This window comes from Hyla sarda, chromosome 1 (genome assembly GCF_029499605.1).
Source record: "Hyla sarda isolate aHylSar1 chromosome 1, aHylSar1.hap1, whole genome shotgun sequence".
Lineage (NCBI taxonomy): Eukaryota > Metazoa > Chordata > Amphibia > Anura > Hylidae > Hyla > Hyla sarda.
In genome coordinates this window covers 524,114,001-524,139,826 of record NC_079189.1, presented here as the reverse complement: position 1 = coordinate 524,139,826, position 25,826 = coordinate 524,114,001, and the positions used below count along the sequence as shown (strand labels likewise).

The window sequence follows — 25,826 nt, the reverse complement described above, 5'->3', positions numbered from 1 at the left end:
ATATAAATTAAACATAATGCATGGTTGTTGTTGGATCAATAATTTATTAATTAATTTTATATATTTTTTAGGTGACCTCTTCCACTACCCCAAAAAGTTTACATTTGAAGAAGCTAAAAAAGCTTGCGAGGAAAAGAACGCATACTTAGCAACTGTTGGAGACTTATATTCTGCATGGCGAAATGGCTTTGACCAATGTGACTATGGTTGGCTTGCAGATGGTAGTGTCCGTTACCCGGTGTCTTTAGCAAGGCCACAATGTGGAGGTGGACTCCTTGGGGTGAGGACTAAATATCGTTTTGCCAACCAAACATACTTCCCTCAACCACAAGAAAAATACCACGCCTATTGTGTCCAAAGTAAGTACAATAATATATATACATTTATACACATACAATGCATTAGTAATTATCTGCCATTTTATTATTGTGACCATATTGACTCATAAAATGAGATGTTCTGCAACAGCTCTGGGAAGGCAGGGTGAGAGAATTGTGACATTTCTGGGAATTGTAGTACTGAGCAACTGCTCAACCAGAAAGTACAAGACCCCAAAAATAAAAAGATTTTTGGTTTTTCAGAACTGGGGCAGACAGGTTATCAATGCTGAAATGTTCAATTAGAGCACAAATGTATTTAAGCAGTGTAAACAAGGCTATAAAAGCATATATTACCTCTTTGAATAATGACAACTTATTCAATAATGGGTCAGTAAGGAGGTAGAACAATTGTTCAAACACACACTTTCGTCACATAATTTACACTAGCTATACTTAAGGCCTATGATCCAGATGTTACAAGAAAGATGAGGTCACCTTTCACAGCTGGTAACAGTAAAAACCTTCTACTCCTCCCATGTTAATAAATGAATCCCTATGACCTTTAATACCACGCTTAGAAATTTTCTACAGCTAAAATGTTAGCAACAGAAACTAATGCAAACCATTGTCTAGGAATTCTCATATTCAGGTCAACCGCTAAGATATCTTAAGCATCTATTAGATAACATGAATAATTGTTCCACATCCTCAAATCCTGTCTCACATGTATACATATGAGTAAAACACATTTTCCTGATTAACTGGTACCCATTTCTACCCTGCAGGCCCTTATATCCATATGTGATACATCTAGGGATAAGTCAACTTAAAAAATTGTTAGAATAAACAAATCATAAAGTAAAATATTGTACTTAAAGGGGTACTCCGCTCCTCAGCGTTTGGAACAAACTATTCCGAACGCTGGAGCCGGTGATGGGATCTTATGATGTCATAACCCCTCCCCCTCATAACATCACACCCCGCCCCCTCAATGCAAGTCCCGTAGACTTGCATTGAGTTGGCGGGGTGTGATGTCATAATGGGGGTGGGGCTATGATGTCACGAGCTCCCGACACCGGCTCCAGCGTTCAGAACAGTTTGTTCCAAACGCTGAGCAGCTGAGTACCCCTTTAAGTATCGTCAGACATCATGTTGCTAAGATAAATGACATATTCCATAGTTGCCCACGTTTATCCTGTACAAACCATCCTGGATATTGATTTCTATTGCTACATCTAATGCAGTTACTGTGTGCTATATACTTCTATATGATTATATATATATATATATATATATATATATATATATATATATATATATATATATATAAATTGATGTGAAATATAAAACAAAGCCCTTAACTTTCTTATGCCTTTTACTCCACTGGCATTCATTGATGTACATATTGATCAAAATAGACCCCCTTAAAAGTGTTTGATTTAACCTCCCAGGGACAAAGGGGCCTACTATTTCTTTCTTCCTCTATGCCATTTCCAGGTCCTTTGGGCTAATACTTTATCATTTTATTTGCTAACAAAGCAGTTCCTCTGGAGAGAGGAGTCCTGCACAAGAACCATATTACTTATAAGCCAATGTACAGAATAAAGTGAAAATAAGAACACTAAATACAACAATAAGGAAAGATCAAGGTCTACAGGACACACAATCAATTTCTATGGGCATTTACTCCACTAGTATGGAAAATATTATACCTGAATGCAAAATATAAATACATTAGATCATTGCTTATCTTAAAACTTAGTGGATCTACCAGATCATGATTGCATAACACAATAAAAATCAAGCGTAGGCATTATAACTACATGTGGCACAGTACTGAGCAAGCTGGTAGACCGCATAGTATTCATATAGGCTTGAAGTGCAGGTGACACTGATGAATGGCACTTACCTTTCACAGTTCCATGGCTTCTTCCTTTCGATATACTTTTTTTCCCCTTCTTATAAGGGATCATGGTGCATGGGGACGTTCCTAAACCCTGAGTGCACTGTGACATGCGGCCGGCATCCTAATAGTAACGACCTATTCCCCTATGCTGATCCTCTTCCAGTCTACTCTGCATCTAGACCCTTCTCATTCACTGTGAAATCTTTCTCTCGAGCAGAAAGATTTCACTGAATATCGCCTGTGACTGGGCATGCAGAGGGGTCTAGATGTAGAATGGAGCTCCATTCTGCAGTGGAGGAGGATCAGCACAGGGGACCAGGCTGTTAATATAAGAATGCCAGCCGGATGTCAACAGACATTTGGGTCTTAGGAATGTCCATGTACCAAGCACCTTTTTGGGCATAAGAAGAAAAAAAGAAGCCAGGGATCTGGGAATGACAAGTACCATTGTCATCTGGGTCACCTGATGACAATGATGATGCAAGATTACATATTATCTTTAAACAAAGGAACACATAAGAGTAGAATTGCATAAGTATGTAGGGGAAGACTGTGATTCATTCATTCTTTTCCATGTGAACACTGGTTGGTCCTTTGGGACAGAGCAGTTCATCAGTTTTTGTGCATGAGTGTTATTGCTTGAATCACTTCCTGTCTTATAGATAGATGTGGGTTCTGTCTCAGAGCTGTCACTGCAGATAATATATGTAAAGTACCCTTATCCGAGAACCAGCACCTGCAAATAATTTAAGCACATTATCCAGCATTACACGGAATGGACTCCAACTTAGCTTGAGTCAGCCCAGCACTGTCCAGCCTCTAAATAAACACGTAGTATTTATTAGTATTATTGAGTCATGACTTGTGTTATTGTTGAGGATCTCCAATCAGATAACAAATCGCCAGCAGACCATTTTTCTTCTATAGCTATAAAGGAGTTTTTTTTAAGCTCTTTCTTAAGCGACGGCAACACACCCACATATTTTACAGTCTTGTAATCGCTCAATGACATCACTCACATCTGGATCTCTGCAGCCGAACGCTGACTAAAAAGGTGCATGGTGATAAGCAGGGGAAATTTGTGCAAAGCAGTTCTTAGAAGTGATCTGATTTATAGATTCTCAAAGCTGTCAGGTAAACTGTATAAAAAAAGAAGAAAAAAGTCACAATGGAAGGAGTCATTTTGTTTCCACTCAGATTATTAAGAAGGGAAATAAGAAGTGAAAATATTGTAGGTCCTTAAAGGGGTATTCCGGCTTTATACATCTTATCTCTTATCCAAAGGACAGGGGATAAGATGGATGATCGCAGGGGTACCGCCACTGGGGACCCCCGCGATCTCAGTGCAGCCCCCTGCATTCTGTGCTAGGCGCTGTCTCCAAGACGGAGACATGACGTCACGGCCACGCCCCCTCCATTCATGTCTATGGGAGTGGGCGTGATGGCCATCACGCCCCCTCCCATAGACATGAATGGAGGGGGCGTGGCCGTGACATCTCAAGGAACGTGGCAGTGACGTCACGTCCTCATCTCGGAGGCAGTGCCTGGCACATAATGTCAGGGACTGCACCGAGACCGAGGGAGTCCCAAGCAGCGGGACCCCTGTGATCAAACATCTTATCCCCTATCCTTTGGATAGGGGATAAGTTGTATAAAGCTGGAATACTCCTTTAAACATAAAAATTCTACTTTTTGGACAGCATTAAGAAAGTTTAGACACCTGAAGGAGGTCATTCTGGAGATCTCTTGCTTAATTATAGTGGACTAATTAAAAAAAATGTACCGACAGAAATACATTTTGTAGACCTTCTACTACAGGGCTATGCTAGATGTGCATGCTGAAAATTATAGGCATATAACTTGAGCAGAATAATGACATGTTTACACTCAGTTTTAGGCTGTTTTTTTTCAAATGTAAAGCTGTTTTATGGCTCAAAAAACTATCCAGACAAATCAACAAAAACAGCACAAACAGCTAGACAAACTGTGTAGTCTCAACCTATCTCATAGTTTCACCAAATAAAAAAAAAATGATATGCTATTAACTATGCTATTCCATACTTTTTGTGCTATTCTGTCATATAGTGGGCAATAGACATTCTTTTGGCTTCCATCAGGCTAATGTTACCCAGTAGACACATTCAGTGTGCATGTTGTGAAGCATTTCGGGAGTAATGTGAACGTAGCCAAGAAAAACTTTTCAATAACATTTATCTTTACAATTAACAGTACTTGTCATGTCCATGGTACTCGGAAGTGCTCCATAGATCCTCGCATCTTTTGTAGTGTAGCTAAAGACAGATTATTTTCAGAATTTTGTGCAAGGAGTCAGCATTAAAGAAATCCAGTATGGAGTTCAGCAGTTCATCCATTTGAGATGTTTTGCATTCAAATTTATGTATAAAAAGCGAACAGAAAGAGGTAAAGAGAATGAGATTGCACACTTGTGTACTGTATCGTTTTAAGAGACTGCTTTCTAAGACATAATTGCATATTTGCTCAGTGACTATCAAACGGCTATTTTCTTACCAAGTATACTGCTTTGGAATTGTACGTTTTGCTGGAACCTGAAATAACATCCACAACATTTATGGTACAACTAATTTATAGTACCTTGCAAAATAGCCTAGCAGAGATAGAAGTTGAAACAAAATAAGTCTATCCTTAAGCGGCACAGGTATTTACCACATGATTTGAGACAATTTACAAGAACAGGAAATTGCAGTTTAAAACTATGAAATGCAGTATAAAAGTATAATTGTTTGGCAATAACTCCTGAGTATAAGGAAGCCATTGAATATTGTATGTATTTCGAGTAATATTTTGGCAAGAGGCATATGCAGGTTACTGAAATAACATTATAAAACCCAACTTTATTTCACATTTATTGTAGGACTTTCCACATTTTTATAGGAATACATAGCTGGAAATGTCATGTACGATAAACAGAATGATTTTGATTTGGAGTTTAATGGAGTTTTTGTTTTGACTTTACAGATAGAAAAAATATCACAGAATCTGTTTCGGTCAAACTAATATTACCTACAGAAGCAATAACCCAAAGTGTCATAAAGAAATTGGAATTACAACCAGTTAAGGTGACACCAAAGCCCAGCATACCTACAACACAACCAGCTGTAAAAGAAACAGTTGTACAGTCTACTATACCAGTAGGTTCTGTGCTGGAAGCTAGCAGTCAACCTGCTGAATCATCGACTGATACAGCTCCCCTATTGTTCATACAAGAACAAACAACATTGGGTTCTGAGACTGTCAAGTCTGAACAAGCTGAAGTTGAACAGGTGGAGCACACAATTACAGGGGTAACCTCCCTTCCCCCATTAGATATAAAGACATCAGCACCCCAAGATACAGTGATACCATCACAGAGCTCCATTGTAGAGAAAACATCTGAAACCGAAAGGATCCAATCAACTGATGACATATCCACAGTTGTTCAACCATCATCTGAGTCCGCTCCAGAGATTGTAACGTTGAAACCAGAAGATGCTGCAGAAACATTTAGCCCCATTACATTGACTAAGGAAGTCCTAAAGTTAAGTTCTCACTCCCCACAAGAAACTCTGGAAGCTAAAAGTGCAGAGATTATCCCAACAGTTATTCTTCCCCATGACTTGACTCAAGACATAGACGAAATACCCACTTCATCGACTACGGCCTATTCTAGCAGTTCTGAGCAGGTTGGCTTCACTACAAGGGATTCACTGACACCACAAGACCCTGAGGTTCCCAGTGTACAGCCTGAGGTGGATGTATTCACAGTATTCAAAATCTCTCCAGACACAAGCAGGCCATCCTTGGAAGAAGGAATCACACAATCTTATGTGAGTGAAACATCTGCCAGACAAGACACAGAAATTCCAGATCCAGACACAGTCACAGTACCAGATCAGCAAGTAGATTCCACAAGTGAAGTGGAAGGAGAGCTGGTATCATCTCCTGAACCAGAAACTTCAACTGACCAGGCTGCGGGAGAACCAGAATCCACTACTAGAATACCTAAGGGGGTCCTATCAGAAACAGAAAAACCATTACCAGTTGAGATTTCTGAAACAACAGACAAGACTATTGATACTGTGACTGAAAAGGTTGCAACAGCTCTTTCCCCATTTGATAAAATAGAAGGTTCAGGAATAACTGAGTCTAGAGTCCCTGATTTTGACAAAACAGAAGAACCTTTTTCAGTAGCTCCAAAATATATTACTACACAAGTAACCATAGAAAATGTTTCCGAAGATACCGTGGCACCTGAAGAGAAATCAGAAGACACAACTGTTTCGTCTGTACAAGAGGTCCTGACATCCAAATCTGTGGAGCCAATATCAGAGAGTACAGAAACATATCCTATGTCACCCACAGTATCTGAAGATTTAACAAAATCAGTAGTTACAAAAGACATTTTAGAAACACTTCGACCACTAGACTTTACTTTGGAAGGAAGTGGACAAGATCAAGAAACAGTAGCAACTGTAACAGATAGAATCCAAGAAGTTACAGTAGGGGAAGCAATTGTTTCTGGCACTACTATCCCTACAAAAAAACCTGCAGAAGATACAACACCAGAAAGTGTCATCTCTGAAGGTGTACCAGAACTGCCTCCTGTAGATGTCACAGAGGACCAAAAGCAAGAGACAACTATTGCTCCTCATATTCCATCAGATGTAGTCCAGCCTAAAGAAGAAACTACAGAGCCCTCCATCACCATTAGTTCTGCTCTGGATGACAGTGTCACAGCCAAAAAGCTTGTTACAGATTTGGAGTCAGAAATTGAAGGATCATCAGAGGTAGAAGACAAAATTGTTGTCGGCACAGAAACACCATCTGCAGCAGAAACTCTGACTTCATCAGAAACTCCCACTGAGACTGATAAAATACCAAGTTCAGAAGACGCAACTACTGGGCCTAAAGTAGCTGTAGATCTGCATACAACATTATTACCTCCACCCATTAGTACTCAGAAACCAGTCTTGATTGATGTGGAACCAGATGAAGACACAAGTAAAGGAACAATAGTGATAGATGAATCTGTTTCTCCAGTGAAAGCCACAACTGAGTCTGATATGACAAGTAAAAAAGCAGAAGCAGAAATTGATTCCGAATTTCTCACAAGTGCTGAACGCCCTTGTGAGGACACCACAGGTGTGACACCAACAGGGTCTAGTGAAGAAGAAAGGCAGAGGCCTGCACCTATCAATATCCTTGTTATTGATGTTCCTGAAAACTACACAGGTACAGTTTTCCCACTTATATTTGTCTTGGATTTCAGGTAGTTTTTTGTATTCAAATCTATTTGCATATAATGTATTTTAGGAGTGGTTCCTCTCTTAAAGGGAACATAACAATATTTTATTCTGTCCAAACAACGGGCATCATGAGCAGTATGGACGAGCTCCCTTTGATGGTAGATTGACTCTGAAATCCTGCTTCATTACAGTAGGAATTACAGTTTAAATGTTGGACCGAAATGGGCTCCAAGTCACAGGGGTGGTCGTCAGTGGTTTCTACTTACCCTGCCAGCCTTGATTGACCGACATCTCTGTAACCAAATAGGGAAAGAGACATCAGTCTAGGACAGAAGGTGGGGAGAAGCCTCTGGGGATTGCCCTGGTGGCTCGCGGACGCTGTTTCAGAGTGAATTGGTAGCCTTTCAGTCTTTCATGCTGCCTGTGGTTTAGGCAGCATGAAACTGATGTCAGGTTCCCTTCAAATGGTATGATTGAACAGAATCTTATCACTTGTTGCCTGTAAATGATTCACATGTAGAACAATCTGTAAGGCAGCTGTTTTACTAGCATAATGTTGCTGGGTTTGCTGTAACAAAATATAGGAATCTATGATTATTTATTCCACTGACACCAAGGTGAACTTAGAACATATGGTGAATATTTGTTGGATCGTGATTCGTATAAGTTGAAGAATACATTTATAGCTTTGTGGTTTAGACAGTGTATGCAGGTGCGTGCATTCATAGGCAAGATAAATTATCCTGGTGTGGTAGATATAGGTTTAATGCAGGCTTTAATATTAATGAAAAATAGGAGTCTGAGATGACATGGTTATGTTTTATATCGATCATGTATCTAATCTATGTATTTTATATAGTCCAGTGTGCACTTGCTTTAAGCATAGGGCTTGCTGAGTTCTGATGCCTATGTTATACTGAGTCATATACTAGGGGAGAACTGCTAGTTATAGTTTTCATGTACATTGACTGCCATACAGAATTCGGCCTTGCTGTGTGTATGAGGCCTTAATGTGATGTGTGAGACCACTGGTTTAGAACATTTCAGTGTACCGGTGCTTTTAATAGCAATGTGAACAGATTGTGCTAGTGCTAAACACATCATCATTAGATATAAGTCCTTAATCTGTACAAGGCCCACTATCTTAAATTGTTTTTTCCATCTTGCAAAGTTATCCCCTATCCAACTGTACTAGAATCGCCAAATTCAATCTCTATGGCAGCCATGGAGACAGTCAAATGCTGTACTTGGCTATCTCCTTCAGCTGCCATAAAGAATGATTGTAGCAGTGGCCCACATGCATGACCTGCTGCCCCATACAATGGGAGACTTTGGTTCTCATGATTGTGGAGGGCCCCAGCCCTTAGACCTACCCCCTTCTTCCCATACCACTGGCCATGATTAATAAATCTCTTCCTGTTTGGGTATAGGAAGAGAAATGAAATCCACAAATAAGGGCCCTATTACATGGGGTGATAATTGGCTGAACATGCAGATACTTATCCTGTGCCAGAGATCAGCTACTGAATGAGAAAACGCCCATCCATTGGCAGATCACATATTATTGACATGGCAGAACCAGCATCCACCAGTGTACCTATATGAATAGTGTGGAGAACCAGGGGACCTCAGTTATCACAAATTAATGACATATAGAATGAATATGCCCTGAATGTTAATCATGGGAAAAATCTTTTAAATTGTCCAATTAGGAAAAGAACATGTGAAGAACACATTAAGTAGGTGTTAAGGTGCAAAAAAGGTTTTACAATGCTCGGAGTTATGTTACTGGCATGCCTCTTATAGTCCTGGCGTCTGAGGGGTATTTAGAAACTTGTCACTACTGGACTTTACTGACTCTCCCACAACAGAATAGATTTCACTGGGACACTGGATTGGATTTACAGCTTAGACAAAAAAACGTTCATAAAACGCTTTGAATAGACCAATTCTTTTCTTTTTCACTGCAGTATTGAAAATGCTTAACAAGCCTTAATGTCTTTTATGAGATCACCCGTCTTCTTTCACGAGTTCGGGGGCTTCATTTCGATAGTTTCCCCATATTTTAGCCTCTTTTGTAGGCTTCCTTAGAGACAAGGATGTGTTGCCATTATACAACGTACAGTTCTTAGAATACATACACAATCCTTGCAGTCTTTTGTTTGTTGCCAAGGAAACACTGGTCTTAAACAGTGATTACACACTTGAAGTATTCTTTAATGGCTTTTATACCGAGAGTGTATAGCACCCACCATTGCTTTAGAATTAAGCGACTGGTGGCTTTCTAAGTGCAATAGGACTCTATTAGCCTGAGAGGCTTCCCAACTATAAGACAAAGTGTGCCTAATAGCCCGTGCATTGACAACACTTTGTTAGTATTTGAACATATATCTAGACTAGTGTTGTTTTTTTGAGCATTGGTGAATGTTTAACTTTTTTAGGGGAAATCACAGAGGGTCTACCTGGGCGTAAACATGCCGCCTTTCATCTCACTTTCCCACACTAGTGTTGGTACTTTTCATGCTTGAGATGCTTGGTTTAGTATTCATGTCCAGGTGAGGACTCAGAGGTGAGCTTCTCAAAGGCAATTACAACACGTCTTAACCATTCGCCTGGAGGATGGAAAATACAGATGTGTGCTTCCCTTTGAAATCAAAGATCAATTGTCTGACAGCTTTGACTGCTGTTCACATTGAGTTACAGTTTACATGAAGACATTATCATTGTTTACAAGATGTCATAGTTCAATGACTCTACTTTGCTCTTTCTACTTCACACTTGTCAAGTCAAAGTGATTTGTATTATGTGAGAAAAAGAGTTATTGGGTCAGATATACCAATAATTACTCTACCAATAATGATATGCTATGTGTAGACAGATTCTCTATACTACTAGGGAGATTTACATGGCAAAATGTGCCAGAATTCTGGTTCCAAAAAACATCCCAACAAACACCTCATGCACCAGATTTATTATTTTGTAAAGATACTTTTTATGCCTTATTAGATAATTTTGAAAAGTTTCTATAAAAGGTGGTTTGGTTAAGCGGAGTTGTAAAATTTGCCAGATTAATAGCATGTCATTCTTTTGGCACACACTGTTGTCGTAAAGTAAGCCATCCAAGAGGTAGTTTAGGGAAGAGGGAAATGTTAACTAGCAAGATGTTATAAATCTATCCCCATTGCAATTGTTTGTCTATTCTATATTTCATGCTGTCTACAATTAAGCCAGTATTAATAAATCTCGTCCAATGATTTCTCTAGTAGAGGTTTAAGACGGATTTTACAATAGTACTTCAATAATCAACTTTTTTTTATTTTTATTTTTTTTAGCTATTTTATATGTTATATACAACATGAGGAAGATTTACTAATACTAATGCTTAGATTATGTAAACTTAGGCTAGACAATCTATACATGCACCAGATTCATCACAGTGCCCCAGAATGTGTGGTGATTCTGATGTCCAGTCCAAGTTTGACAATGCCATATCCAAGCTATGCCCTTTCCTGCTAAACCCTCTCCTCTTTTGCTAACCATAGCAGTGTAAACCAGTATAAGGCTGGGTTCACATGACGTTTTCTCCCATACGAGCGTGCATACGGCAGGGGGGAGCTAAAACCTTGCTCTCCCGCATGCCTTCGTATGCGCTCCCGTATGTAATTAATTTCAATGAGCGAACGTTCGGTTCGGTCGGCTCATTTTTGCGCCGTGTGCGCTTTTACAACCGGACCTAAAACCATGGTTGACCACAGTTTTAGGTCCGAGGAAAAGGCGCATACAGTGCAAAAATGAGGCGGCCGGAGTGATCGTTTCACTCCGGCCGGCTCATTGAAATTAATTACATATGGGAGCGCATAAGAAGGCATACGGGAGCGCAAGGTTTTAGCTCTCCCCTGCCGTATGTGCTCCCGTGTGGGAGAAAACGTGATGTGAACCCAGCCTAACCAGGATTTAAAATGACTCTCTGTCAGTTTTCATAGTGTGTCATAAGGCCTAAAATTCATTTGGTATTGTTTTACTTAAGTCACTGCTTGCTTTTTTTATACAACATTCCAAATACCCTACAAAGATAAAAATGTAAAAGCCAACCTGGCAAATATCTGCTGGAAGTATAGGGGTGCACAGCATGACCATAGACTTTATGCTTCTACACGTTAAGCTTTTTAGCTCCCTCTAGAGGTGCCAGCATGTTCGCTTTAAAATATATTATTTTGTAGATATATTGATATATTAAGCACAGATCCTATTTAGATAAAAAAAAAAAAAAAAAACAAACAAACAGATAGTGGCAGTCAAGGTGGACGAAAAAAGAAAAATAATAAAAAAAATTATTTTTTTTACACACACTGATTTTTTTTTCAGTAATGGACAACTCCTCTAAGAAAAAAAGTTCCAACCATTTTTTTTTAACTATTCTGCTCCTAAAATAAAAATAATAGCTCTTACTGTTGATGTATTGCAGGGAACCCCTAAACTTGTTCCAAGTAGAGCATTGTGTGCCAAAATTAGGACAATTATTTTTTTTTAGTTGAAATAACCTAAACTTTATTGAGATATAAAAAAAATACTATGAACATTAGGAACATGTTTCTTTCATAGTTTCTTAAACTAGACTTGTGAGGTGTCTCCGTATTATAATCGTCTGTGTGTTATGGAGCTTTGGAGCACTGCCTGACCTTAAGTTTTTTTTATTTTTTTATTCTGAGGTTTTGACTATTGCTTACTCAATAATTGGACCTTCTGAAGGGGCACATGAGAATACACAAAACAATTAGTAACATGATCTTTTCAATGCAATATCCCACTTCATTGATAGTGCTAGTCTGTCCTAGTTATATACACATCTATTAAATAAAGTGCTTCCCAGGTTATAAAGCCCCTATGGAAAACAGATGTCTGAATGTGTTATATCTACTGACACAGGTGTCTGTTTTCCCTTCCAAGCCAATAATCTATCTAAACCAGTTCTTGTGGGAAGGGCACAATGTAAAAATACTCTGCAAGAAGAGGATGAGAGTTACTGTGTTTTATGGAGACACTATAGTGTACTCTAGAGTATTAGCCAAACAGTTGAGAAAGAATACAATGATTGCCCACCCACTTTGTGTGTTATTCTATGACATTCTTTTTGGCATTGTATGATCAGTGTATTCAGATTCAGTACAAAAGACTGAAAATCTTATTCAGTATGTTTGCAAAGGGTTATAACAATCGTCTTCTTATTTATAAACAGTTTAGAATCATTCTCTAAGGGTCTGGACCCTGTAGCTGTCCAACCAAGTTGCAGAAAAAAGCCTGACCATGTGGTTTTGAAGCAAAGGGACCCCTTTTCAAATAATTGTTAAAGGGGTATTCCAGTGTCCCCAAAACGTCCTGTAATGCTGCAGAGAAAAGAAATATAAGCTTTACTTACCTACCCACAGTCCTCTGTATCTCCCATTCAGCTCTTTATAGTCCCCTGATGCTCGTCTCTTCTGTTTGCTTCAGAGATGGAAGATCAGAGCAGGACCTTTCTGTTTAGCCAAGCACAGAATGGAGCGGCATCCCATCTCAACCAGTGACAGGCTGCGTCCTTCTCCGGTAAAGGGCAGGTCCTGCTCTGTTTTTCCATTCCAGAAGCACGCAGAATAGATGAGCATCAGGGGACCTTGAAGAGCTGAAAGGGAGCTGAACTGGGACCTGTGGGCGACCAGGGGTAGGTAAGTATTCTTTTTTTTTTCTTACATTCCCAGCATTATATTAAATCTTGAGAAACACTGGAATTATCCCTTTAAAGGGGTACTCCGCTGCTCAGCATTTGGAACAAGCTGTTCTGAACGCTGGAGCAGGGAGCTTGTGATGTCACGCCCTGCCCCATCATGACATCACGCCCCACCCCTCAATGCAAGCCTATGCCGTCACGCCCCCTCCCATTGACTTGTTCGAGGGGGCAGGGCTATGATGTCACGAGCTCCCGGTGCCGGCTCCATAGTTCGGAACAGTTTGTTCCAAACGCTGAGCAGCGGAGTACCCCTTTAATGCCACACTTTTTTGCTATGAAAACTGCTGTTGTATTGCAGCTGCAGCTTAAGCCAATTGTGGCTGCCATGTGTGTCTGTACTCTAAGCTCTTTGATAGTATTGCTCTGCAGAATAGTTGAATGAGAACTGATCATCACAATTTTTTATGGCACATTGCTTTTCCATTACATTTATTATGTGTTTAATGCACTTTTTTTTTGCCTTGTCCAGGAAGGGGACATGGCATACGAGTAAAAGGGCGTGGCTTGAGTTGCCACACTGTGTGCCAAAATTTAATCAGTGTTATAAGGTGTTCTTTTTAAAAATGCCTCAAAGTATCATTTACATTAAATGGGCACTGACACAAAAAAAAAATACAAAAACACTTTTGATATGTTATAGAGACATATCAAAAGTTTTGATTGGTCAGGGTCTGGATGTTCAGACCCTGACTAATCATTAGAAGGAGTCAGGAGAAATGTGTTTTCAGAGAGTTCTGTCCTGGCTCTGTGCCATGTGATCAAGGTGGTCAAATAATGTGAGTCTAATGGACCATCTAAGTCACAGAGGCCATATACTTCTCTTTCTCGCTCGTACAAGTCATCAGTCGTGGGCTGATCGCTCAGATAAAAACTTTTGACATGTCTGTGTCAAAAGTTATTTTGTGACAGGGAAAACTGCCTCAATGTCATATACAAAAATTGTGAGAACATTTTATTGACTTTTAAATGTAATTTAAGTTTATTACATAGTTCTTAGATCTACTATTTATGACTATGCCTGAATTTGTATATAGCCTCATGTACACAGCAACGTAAATATGGCTCCTTATCTCATAGACAAATAGGGCATTGCTTCTAGACAGAATACCTAAGTAATATGGCTGTGATCTCTCATGCTATCAGTATATTTTTCTTATGGATTCTGTATGAATCTATGAGAAATAAGTCTGTATGTCTTTATGTAGAATGAGATGCACTTGGAGGTAAGACTCATTTGCTTTGTTTGATTCCATTTTGAAATGGTTACTCTGTCCCATTCGTGATATAGTGATAATATGCTACATGTTCTTTTTTTTACCCTGACTTCATCCAGTCCCCGACTTGTCACCATAGCTTCCTGCTTCTAACACAAGTTGTTATGGGCCGCCTACTGGCTGCAGTAGTCCTGCTACATTCATGCATTTTCTAAGCAGGCAATTCTTATCGAGGAGACTCATTTCAGAAGCAGGAAGAAGTGGTGACAAGTAATTAACCTGATGATGTCAGACCAGGAGCTAAGATGAGGGTAGGTGAGTATGTTTTTTTTTTTTTATGACATCGGCCATGTCCCTGGACAAAACTATAAGGGAAGAAAGACATTAGTACATTGGCCATTTAAATGAGAAACAAATGATGATGATGTTGCAGATCCCTCACCTCATTGTTTAACAATGTTGTCTGCTTTGCTACGTTGTCCTTGTCTATCATGTTCATACATAGTAAATCTCATATTTATTAACCTCATTAACTAAATTTACAGTTCATTGGCAATAATACTGCCATATATGCGTGTACATTAACACATTTACAAGCTAAAACCATTATTTGTTTTTCAACAGGCTCGGTGGACCATATCCTTCGCCATTTGGGTATAGAAACACTTAACACTACTGATGATTCCAGTGAGCTCCCTTACATAGAAATTTTACCACCTATTTTAACCTCTTCCGAGGAGGAGACTGACTGTGACAATGCTACTGCTACTGCTACATCCCCACCCTTACAATTTATCAATGGAAAACAAGAAATTACACCAGAACCCAAACAATTAAAAACACTGGAGGCTAAAGGAGAGCAGATCGAAAGTGTTACACCATCCTTAAATGCATCAGTTACTCAGCCTAGTGAGGTTACCGAGCAAAGTGTGCTTCAGACAGATGCACCAGAATACACTTCTATTGAAACTCAAGAAGCTGAAGCAAGTGGTGACAGTGAAATTAAAATTAAAGACTTACCCTCTACTCAACCCATTTTAGAAGTGGAAACATCCAAAGAGCCTGAAAAAATATCTCAACCCAGTTCTGCAGAAGACTTAATACATCTATTCACTATTGAATCATCTGGTGATGCAGAAACTGAAGTTCCCTCAATAACCACTACTAAAGCGACCATTATAACTGATAGTGTGGAACCAGAAGCAGTGGAAGTAACTTTTAAGCCATCTCCAACCTATGGACTGCCTGACATTGTCACACAAGATTCAAGTTCAGTATCAATCCTACCTACAACAAAACTTATCCTAAAGGAGGACTCTTCAGTTGTTACTGATTCACAAGTAGAACTGGGAGTGGCAACAACTGGTCCTCTGAATCTTATACAAGCTTCCACTGCATTTCTTTATCCAGAAGGTTCTGGTGAGACAGAGTCTATCATTAATGTAACGACACCGGTGCATGTATTTACAGACAGAGAAGAACATACAACTTGGGCCACAGAGGATGCAAAGAGTATTGTGTCTACAGAATCTTCCATAGAAGAAGAATCTACATCTCAGACTAGTGCACCACCCTCTAAAGAAGTTACAGAACCCAGTACTGCAGTTACGGAATCAAGTGAACATGATATAATTTCAACTAAAGCAGCAGAAAAAGATCAACTGTTTGGTGAAACAGAGGGATCAGCCACAGATTCTACAGACCTACCTGTTATAGAAGTACTTACTACGGAAACAAGTCAAATAGAAGAAAGTTCTGTTGGTATTGCAAGTCAATATGTTTTAAGTCCAACATCCCAAGATGAAAAGGAACAGACTGATACAAATCCCACAGAAGCATCTGCAACAGAAGCCAGTAAAATAGATCAAACTACTCTTGTACCTGATATCTCAACTAAAGAAAAATCTGTCCCTGAGCAAACAAGTGCACCATTGTTATCTACAGAGAGTGTTTATACAGCAATACCAGATGTACCAGAGGATAAGGTAATATTAACAGATGCAGTTACAGACTCTTCTATTGCTATAACAGCAACTGTAGAATCACAACCTCAAAAACCTACAAGTCCTCAGCCACTTTTTGATACTGAAGCCTCAGGAGATCAAACAGATGAAGATATAGTTGCTACAACCTCACCGACAGACAGCAAACCTGAACCGCTTGATAAAACAACTCCAACTAAATCTGAATTGCTTGATAAAGAAACAGAATCAGTAGACGAAACAGCCCCTACACAAGTCTTAATTCCATCAGTGCCAACAGTGAAAGAGGATAAAGATGATATATTAGGATCTGGAGATATTGAATCAACTTCACCCATTGTAGATGACAACATCATATTTAGTACACCACAAGCAAAGCTCACTACAGGTGATCACAGAACATCACCTGTAGAAGAGACCTCCACTACTAAGGTTACAACAGATTCCGTTTCTGAAAAAATCAGCACCATATCACCTTTTGCAATTGAGGGCTCTGGAGAGGAGGCCATTTTTACTACTAAGTCTTTTGAAGATGTAAAAAGTGAAATAGATACTTCTCAACTGTATACAGCAACTCCTTTTATTACTGTTGAGGAGCCCAAAAAATTATTATCACCTGAAACCAAAGAAGACTTTTTTGGCTCTGGTCAGTTTCAATCAACAAGCAGTCCGAAAGAACTCCAGTTTGAAACAGAGACAGAAAAGTTGTATGAACCAGTATCTAGTTTACCCCATTTACCTTCCACTGTACCATCTGAAACCTCAGAAACTGTAAAAATAGAGGTCACATCATCACTTGCTATAACTGACATTAGAGCTGCAATTGTTAGCACCGCATCTCCACTCATTGAGGAAGGCTCGGGTGAAGATGACAAAGTGTTCACCGCTTCATTTATAGCCACATCAGAATCCAAAACAGAACCACCACCTAAAGATATTACTACCATTTTGCCAACAATAGAATTATCAAAGAGTGCAGAAGAACCAAAAACTGAATCGGAACTAGAAGCATCTGAGACTCAGTTAGGCACAGAAGTACCTAAAATATCTGAACATGTAAGCTTGGAATCAAAACGTATACCTGTGTCCTCTGTTGGTCCTTCAGAGGTGATCTTAGAGGTCACTGCTAAGCCGATAGCCACTAGTGACACTCCCACCTCTGAACTTGGCTCAGGAGATAAGGATACACTGCTTACAACTTCTTCTATAAGAACAACTTCGGTTATATCAGAAATATACATTGACAGTGCCAGTGCTGAGGAAGCTGTGCTAAGCGTGAAAACACAAACCAGTCCAGCTACTCTAAAAGACATTGTAACTGCTGGTTTACCATTTACTGATCTGGGCTCAGGAGACTCAAGTGACATTAGTATAACTTCTTCAAGTAAACCTGAAACTGTTTTCTCAACTACAGAAGAAGAACATTTACAAACAGATACCAAATCACTCCAGTTACTTGAAGAGATCAGCACCTTGCCATCATTTATTGATTCTGGTTCTGGTGCAGAAGAAGATTTGTTGACTACTGCTGCCCCTAGTGCTGAAATAATACAGACAGAACAGCCAAAACTTTCCGAACCCATTACGACTAAGGTTGAAGAAACATTAGAGACACAGTCAGCTGAAGTGGTAATAAAAACAAGTGGCACAGTCACTGATCAACCTGTAGTCACCGTAGACCTTAGCACTGTCTCAAAACCTCAGAGAGTTGTCAATACTGAATTTAGTGAACTAGGCTCTGGTGACCTGGGAGATGTCTCAGGTCCTGTACCAACTTCATCTGAAATAGAGGCCCCTAAAGCTACCACATTTACTGATGAAAGTGAGACAATTTCAGATCAAACACCTAAGAAACTGGAAACAATTGACTCAACATTATTATTTGAAAGTTCAGGAGACGAATTAGAAACTCAGACAGATTCTTCTTCTGCAGCCTCTGTATCTGAAGAGCATGTTAGTGAAGTAACTTCACCTACAGCAAAGACTGATGTTGTTAGTGATTTGCAAGATTTAACCCAAAAAACAGAAGTTCCAGAGCCTCTTATAAGCCTTAGCCCAAGTGCGTCTCAATTATTAATAGATGAAACAAAGTCTTTTACAGAAGAAGCGTTGCAGACCAAGGTGGTGACAATATCCCCTATAAGTGTTGAAGATGAAAAAGAGTTCCTTATTGGTACCGATAAAACACCTGGCCTAGAAGTAATAGAAGAAAGTACTATTAGTAGCACATGGGGTCTCTCACAACCTAATGACACAATAAGTGAAATAGTTAGTTCTACACCCATCCCATCAGAGTTTATTCTGGATGGGAAAACCAGTACACAATTCACAGAAGAACTTCCCTCATTGACTTCAGAGACTGTTTCTACACCGCAAGAGAAAGTTATTCCCACAGAAAAATCGGATGTTGAAGGCTCTGGAGAATTATTTCCTGATATCCATATTACAAGTACTTCAGCACCAGTGGATCTCACTTACCTGGCATCAACTCCAAGCAGTGAAGAAGACAAACAAGAAATTATTACACCTAGTTCTAAGCTATTGACTGATGACCAGCTTGTAGAAAGTTCCCAAACAACAACCTTAGATTTGTCACCAACTGCACAGTATATAGATGTTTCATTATTGCAGCCTGAAGAATCTACTGTCCCCATTGATACAGTTACTCCTGAAGAAACAGTTGGTCATACTGATCTAGATGATAGAGCTAAAGGTACACATTCGTGTGTGTTGGAAACTACATCTCTACCATCGAGCACTGTGGCTACAGAGCTATTTACAGAGCAAAGTTCAGGGGATGGTATAGGTACTGAGGAAAATATTGTTGCTAAAGTTAGCTCTATAAGTTCAGCAACAATAGATACAGATTCTACTACCATAGCTCCAGAGACTCTACAACCCTATAAACTAACTGAGCTTTCAACTCCACAACAAACGGAGGTTCATACACAAGAAGAGGAAAGTTCTGGGGATGAAATACTTACTGAGGAACCTATTGTTATTAAAGCTACCACACTAAGTTCTATTAAAATAGAAGCTAATTCTTCTACAATATCTCCAGAGACTCCACAATCATATCGTATTATTGAGCTTTCAACTCCACACCAAACTGAGGTTCATACACAGCCCCCTTCTGAAGATGCTTCTGAAGATTCCATATTACGGGAGGTTACAGAAAGTGATATCTCTGTCTTGGAATCCAGAACAATCACAACAGTAGATGATTTCCAACAGCAGACAACAGAATCTTTAGAGAAGGAAAGTAGCACCATCCAGTTCACAACAGCTAGAACAGTTAGTTCTGATGTCGAGAAAAAAACTACAATGCCTGTTACTGATATATTCGAGGGTTCAGCAGAGGGATCTGGCGTAGAACTTCCTTTCAAAGTTACATATGCAACCGAACAGCCCATTCAACCAAGAGCATTTGCTTCTACAGTCCCAGTTACATCTACCACTTCACCAAGTTTGGAAATCACCGAAACTGTTGCAGATGAAACATCTACTACATCCACTGTACTAATAATGGTCAGTAAGGATTTGGATGATGTGACCACAACTGACATGGCAATAACTGAATTGCCTGAAACTATATCTGAATCAGATAGGTCTGAAGTGGGTCAAGAAAAAACAGAAGAAGAAGAGTATGTCACATCAACAGTAAGCAAGGAAGCTGAGCAGGACAAGGTTTTGTCTACACTAAGTACTCTTTCTGTTGAGGACTTAAGTAAAAGGCCTGAAAGCTCAACAGATACGTTATATCCTACATCTGCGATTAGTGCAGAACCTGAAGAAGACAAAGTTCAGCCTTCTCCAGCTGTTGACAGCGCCACTGATGTTCATACTGTAACTTCAGAGGAGGAAGTGGTTACAGATCAGCCAGACTTGCAATTTGTATCTTCGGCCAGTCCTAAAGCCCCTGCGGAAATATCTGGAAGTGGATATTCCACAAAAGATACTATTGTTGCGATTGAATCCTCTAGTCAACCACAAGACGTTGTTACCGAGAGCGCACAGGAAATTGTCCGCTCAGTTGCACATGTGAGCAGCCCATCCTATGAAGATAAAACATCAAGTATTGATCTAACAGAGCTAGAAAGTGTTTCTGCAGTAACCGAAGAACCCAGAGCTCCTGTCACTGTCATTCTTGTGAATGGAGCATCAGATTACACAGGGAAAATTATTCCGAGTACTTTACCTGCCTCTGGTTCTGGAACTGACCATGGTGTTTCAGGACAAGAAGCTAGTGCAGATATTACTGCAACCTACAAACCAACAGGCATTGAATCCATTGATGCAACAGAAAGCCCACCAGAATCTGATGTTACCGAGCAAATACAAGCAGAATCCAGCCCATCATATGTTGAGGGAGGGGAAATAGTTTCAGTTAAGTCTGATATCTCGGAACCTACTGATGAAGCAGATATTGACACAGAAACTGAGGAGAGCGCTACACGTGGTCCATCATTGCTTATTTCATCTACAGAAGTTATTGAGGTTGTCCCAGCTACACCAGATGCTACTGAGGAGGAAACTTCACCACCCTCACAGGCTGTTGGACAAACTGAAGAGACAGAAGATATTCCTGATGGAGTAACCCCGCAGCCTGATATTGATATCCAGATTTCCACTAGTAATAATGTTGATGCAACTGATCTTCAGTTAACAAGTAAGACAAACCATGTTATTTTATTATTACTTTGTTTATCCTTTGAAGTATGGATTTAGAACATAGAAAGTTTTAAACATGCAGGATTATGTGAGATTGCTCTTTAACCCTATGTGTATATAAGTATATGTGTGTGTGTGTGTGTACATACAGTGTTAAACATGCAACCATTGCCTCTTGTATGAGGACCGTCTAATAATGTCAGTGATGTAGTCATTTTCATTGCTTGCACAGCTTTACTGGCAATGTTTCTCACTGGTCTTCATCCATTTGTGCTCAATCATATACTATGTATATGTATGCATCATATTTATCAAACAATTGCAATTTTAGATTGAAAATCTTTATACAGGATTGCCATAAGTCTAAATGGTAAAGTTGTGAATAAGTGAGGTGTCCGTATATAATAAAATATTTATATTGTCAAGTTTGATAAACTTGTAAAAACTTTATACAGTATTATAACAGGCTGGCTATGGCTTGATTTCAGATCCTTGCAAGGAAAACCCCTGTCAGCAGGGAGGAACATGCTATGCCCGCGGAACCTCCTCATATGTCTGCACTTGTTTGCCTGGATTCAGCGGAGAGCTTTGTGAAATTGGTATGTAAAGGAGCTGTACGTTCAAGTGGCATTTCTGTCTATGGCTAGTAGGAAGTAGGAACAATAGTTAGAAATACTTTGAATATATTGTGCACCTACTGTATTTGTGTAAACATGCAATAGCTGTCAGTCAGTTGGTTTGGCTGACAGCTTTGTCCTGATCCAATATATTTCAGAGGTGGGAGCCGCTGTCAGCCTCCTCTGGTGGTGGCTTATCTCTACAAGAACAAAAAAATGCCTGACCCTATTTTCCCTCAAACATCATCAGATGGGGAGAGTCAAAATGCCCTTCTACACATCTCTGTCTAGCTAAAATCTGTGACGTCAGGTGGATTCTTAGATAAACTATATTACCCTTTTGATAATACTTCCTATATGTGCAATTGAAAAGTTGATAAATTTAAAGGCCAGCATCAAATTTATGGGTACATGGGCAAAAACCTCACCATTGTGCAGTGCTGTGCCAGGGTTTTCCCTGAGTTGTGGTCAGTACTGAGTAGGGGGTAGCAATCCTGACACTCCCATTGATTTTAATGGAAGCTTCGGTGCAGAACTGTGTGGAAATACATGACTTGTCACTTCTTTTTCACATGGTTCCATCTGCCATTGAAGTCAATAAGAGGTGATTTTCACAAGTGAAACTGCATGATTTTTGACATGGAAATCCGCTTAGTTTCGACATCAAAAACCATGTGGTTAATAAATGTGTGAACATACCCTAAGGTACATGATCTCCTGACAGCTACAACAGCTCAAGGCTGGGTTCACACTACGTTTTGGCTATACGGGGACCGGATACGGCTATCCCATGGTTTTAGGTCCGGTCACAAAACCGGATACGGGGCAAAAATGAGCTGACCGGAGTCACTATCTGACTCCGGTCAGCACATTCAAATTAATGAGATGGGGGCCGGGTCAGGCTGGGATACGGGAGCGCCCAGTTTTCACTCCCCCCCAACTGGATCCAGTCCCCGTATAGCCAAAATGTAGTGTGAACCCAGCCTTACACTCTCTTAACTCACCAGCTTGCTCCTTAGGGGTGGAACTTAGGCCTGCTACTCTCAGAGCAGGTATCTCATTCTTTTCCAAATATCTGTACATATTATAATACTAAAATGATCAACTCAATATAAACTAATAATGTTAAGGTCTTAGTGCACAGTGATCTGAGTATTAACTCTGCCCATAGAGTTGTCTGGTCTGAAATGATGTTTTTGTTCTTGGAAAGAGATTTCTCATGGATGGCGCATTATCCATACTTCCATATTGCATTTATTATTTAGACTATTATACCAGACGTAGTGTGAACTCAAGTCTCCAGAAATAAAGCAGTGTGGTTGGTCTTATCCTGAATCCCTTACTCTTCTCATTTTATGCAGATATTGATGAATGCCAGTCAAACCCTTGTCGCAATGGAGCTGCTTGTGTGGATCACATTAATTCATTTGAATGCATCTGTCTCCCCAGCTATTCTGGAGCACTTTGTGAACAAGGTAAAATAATACAATGTTGGACAATTATTTTGTGTCAGACATGGTAGTAACTGGGCACATCTGCTTTACTACAGGCTTCTGAACACAGCATATATGACCTACATGACGCTCATGTACTGATTGGTTGTAATATGTTATATGTCCCTGTTTCATTATCCTAGTTTTTATGTATAAGTTCAGTTGATGGTTTTGAGACCTTAGTAAACAGTTGCCTCCTTATATAAAGTTATGGACCATTCATTTTTAATCTTTTTTCTGTGACATGGATTTCTTCCGGCTACTGGAATAAAATCTGTGCCATAGTTCACAGTGTGAACGACAACACAAATTTCCATTGACAACTATGGGGAATATGGACTGGGGTGAGACATCTTTCTCTATGTACAAACAATACTGTCCAAAAGGCCTATTTCACAAAGCCAGTTCTTCTTTATCTTTGTAATTACTATCTTTACCCCTTTAAGTAACTGCTTAGCTGGCAAAGTAGGGTCATGGTAATTGAAACTGTCTAATGTTTATCAACATATGAAATCTTTGGTTACGACATGGAAAATTATATTAGAAACACTTGTTTTTGTTGGTTAGTTTTCATCTGCTGTCAGTGACATTTGGACAGCTATTAATCTATCCGGGACACTTAACTCTTGTATTTATGCCATAGGTCATTTCCCAATACATTGTAGAATGAGGATATTTTACAATTTTTCATTCCCCAATTTAAAGTGCAATGTAATGTTACCATGTCACCACATGGGCAGAGGGTGACAACCACAGTGAGCACATAGCAGGCTTTCAGAAAAGAGAGAGAGTACATGTTGGTTTGATTTGAGATGTTTCCCTTAATGAAGGAAATATACTGTTTAGATACTTTGATGTCTTTGAGTGTGTTGCATCAGTCCCATAAGAACAGCAGATGTTACAATGTGCTAATAACAATGGACTTAATGGCAATCACATCCTATTCTGTAATATCACCAGCATATCCAGCCACCTCATTACTGAAATAGCCTAAAGGAGCAAATCTGCACAAAACCATAATAAGTCATTAGATATTTCTGCCCCCCGGGAGCGGGCGCTGGACAGAAAGGTTCTGACTGGCTGCTCTATCTTTATTGTTTATTGTTTTCCGCTCTAGAAAAAGGTGCAGCATCACCATTACTTTTATGCCATTGCACTCGAGTTGGCAATGACAGTCTTAGGCAAGGTGGTCATCATGGATTTTTCTGTTGCTAGGCAGACATTGCCTAGTGGCCATACTGGGTTACTGCAGCTAAGTTCCTATTCACCTCTGTAACCCGCAACAGCTACTATTCAATGTACAGAGCTATGTGATCTGTGTATACAGGAAAACAGCTATGAGATATGGATTTTTACTCTGTATGCTGCACCTTTTGCTGTGGTTTTGATCTGGTCCTGGTTAGCCAGGAATTTGGAATTTTCTTAGAAATTCGTCTCTAAGTCAAGTGTCACTTATTTTTTGTGGCATATGAACTATAAAATGCAGATCCCCATTGAAAATATGAGGACACGTTTTAACATGATATATGTTCAGATTCTGCACCCAAATCCAGATTGAAATCTGTAGTGGAAACATGCCCTAATCCACTTTTTAGGTGGCCCTAAATTGGCCATAAAATTTAAATAACTATCGGCTGAACCTTTGTTTAGCCTACAGTTATCTCTTCTGACTTCCAATACACATGGACTTAATTCCGGGCCAAACATTCGATAGAGGTATACAACGCACAGACAGCTCTGGCAGCGGCTTATCTCTCCCAGAAAAATAGAGTTGAGTGTTATAAAGTCAACATGCCGGACCCTTCTCTCCACCAACATCATCTTTTGCAGGAGAATCCGGAGGTCGCCATACACTTTGGAGAGTCAGCCAAAACCACAAAATTCGACAGGTTTGGGCAACTTTAATCTAAGGTGTATGAACACCTTTAGACCCAAGAAACAACATTACTACATCCCTCTTGAATCACAGATATGCAAAGATATGAAAGAATAAGGTCATCCCAAGTTAACATTAACATTGATGTAAATGAATAATTCTCAAGTTTTTGATCATTTTGATTGTAGTGAAAGAAATTTGTTAGCCATTTTTAAAGGACCCCCGCAATTACACATGCTGTGAATAGGGGATAACATTATAAAATGGAAACCTTTTTCAATAAGCAGATTTCTTGGTGATCTCCGGCTGATCATGCGGTGGTGTAATATTATGGGGAACTGGCTAATGCAGAGACAGTAGGGGTGAACTGTCAGCAATCCATTCAGATTGAGAAATCCCATTATACATAAATAGTACTTACTAGCATGGCCACGTCTATAGATGGTTCGAAGTTTCCTATTTTATCATTCACTAACAGAATTCTTCGGTTCCTCATCTCTGGATTTAATTTTTCCCTTTCTTGAAGGCTCTGCAGTGGTTTGGGAGTCGAGTATGGTATCCCAGCCAAATTTCCATTCTGCCAGACAAAATAAAGCTGTATTAGTGATGTAGACACTGTTGTCTGGCAGGAGATTGCATTTTGCCGCGTCAGTCCTGAATTCATTGGAATGAAAGAACTGCCAAGTAGATTGATCATGTACCACGTTGTACCACAGGAT

General features: G+C 39.6%; 1 protein-coding gene and 1 long non-coding RNA gene across 6 annotated transcripts in view; one reads left to right on the top strand and one right to left on the bottom strand.

Moving 5' to 3' along the window:
* Positions 1-25,826, top strand: part of VCAN (versican) — a 188,050-nt gene that overhangs the window by 140,734 nt on the left and 21,490 nt on the right. For 4 of the 5 annotated variants that reach the window (XM_056538850.1, XM_056538857.1, XM_056538874.1 and 1 more), the window contains 5 exons: positions 72-359; positions 5,224-7,476; positions 15,093-21,119; positions 21,610-21,720; positions 23,100-23,213. In XM_056538850.1, the coding sequence (XP_056394825.1) occupies positions 72-359; positions 5,224-7,476; positions 15,093-21,119; positions 21,610-21,720; positions 23,100-23,213 (8,793 nt within the window). The remainder of the gene's footprint in view (positions 1-71; positions 360-5,223; positions 7,477-15,092; positions 21,120-21,609; positions 21,721-23,099; positions 23,214-25,826) is intronic. The other variant, XM_056538885.1, reaches the window with a different exon arrangement.
* Positions 3,251-25,826, bottom strand: part of LOC130290818 (uncharacterized) — a 39,946-nt gene continuing 17,370 nt past the window's right edge. Inside the window, exons 2-3 of the long non-coding RNA XR_008847709.1 lie at positions 25,529-25,684; positions 3,251-3,365 (exon numbers count right to left, since the gene is read on the bottom strand). This is a non-coding gene — a long non-coding RNA (uncharacterized LOC130290818). The remainder of the gene's footprint in view (positions 3,366-25,528; positions 25,685-25,826) is intronic.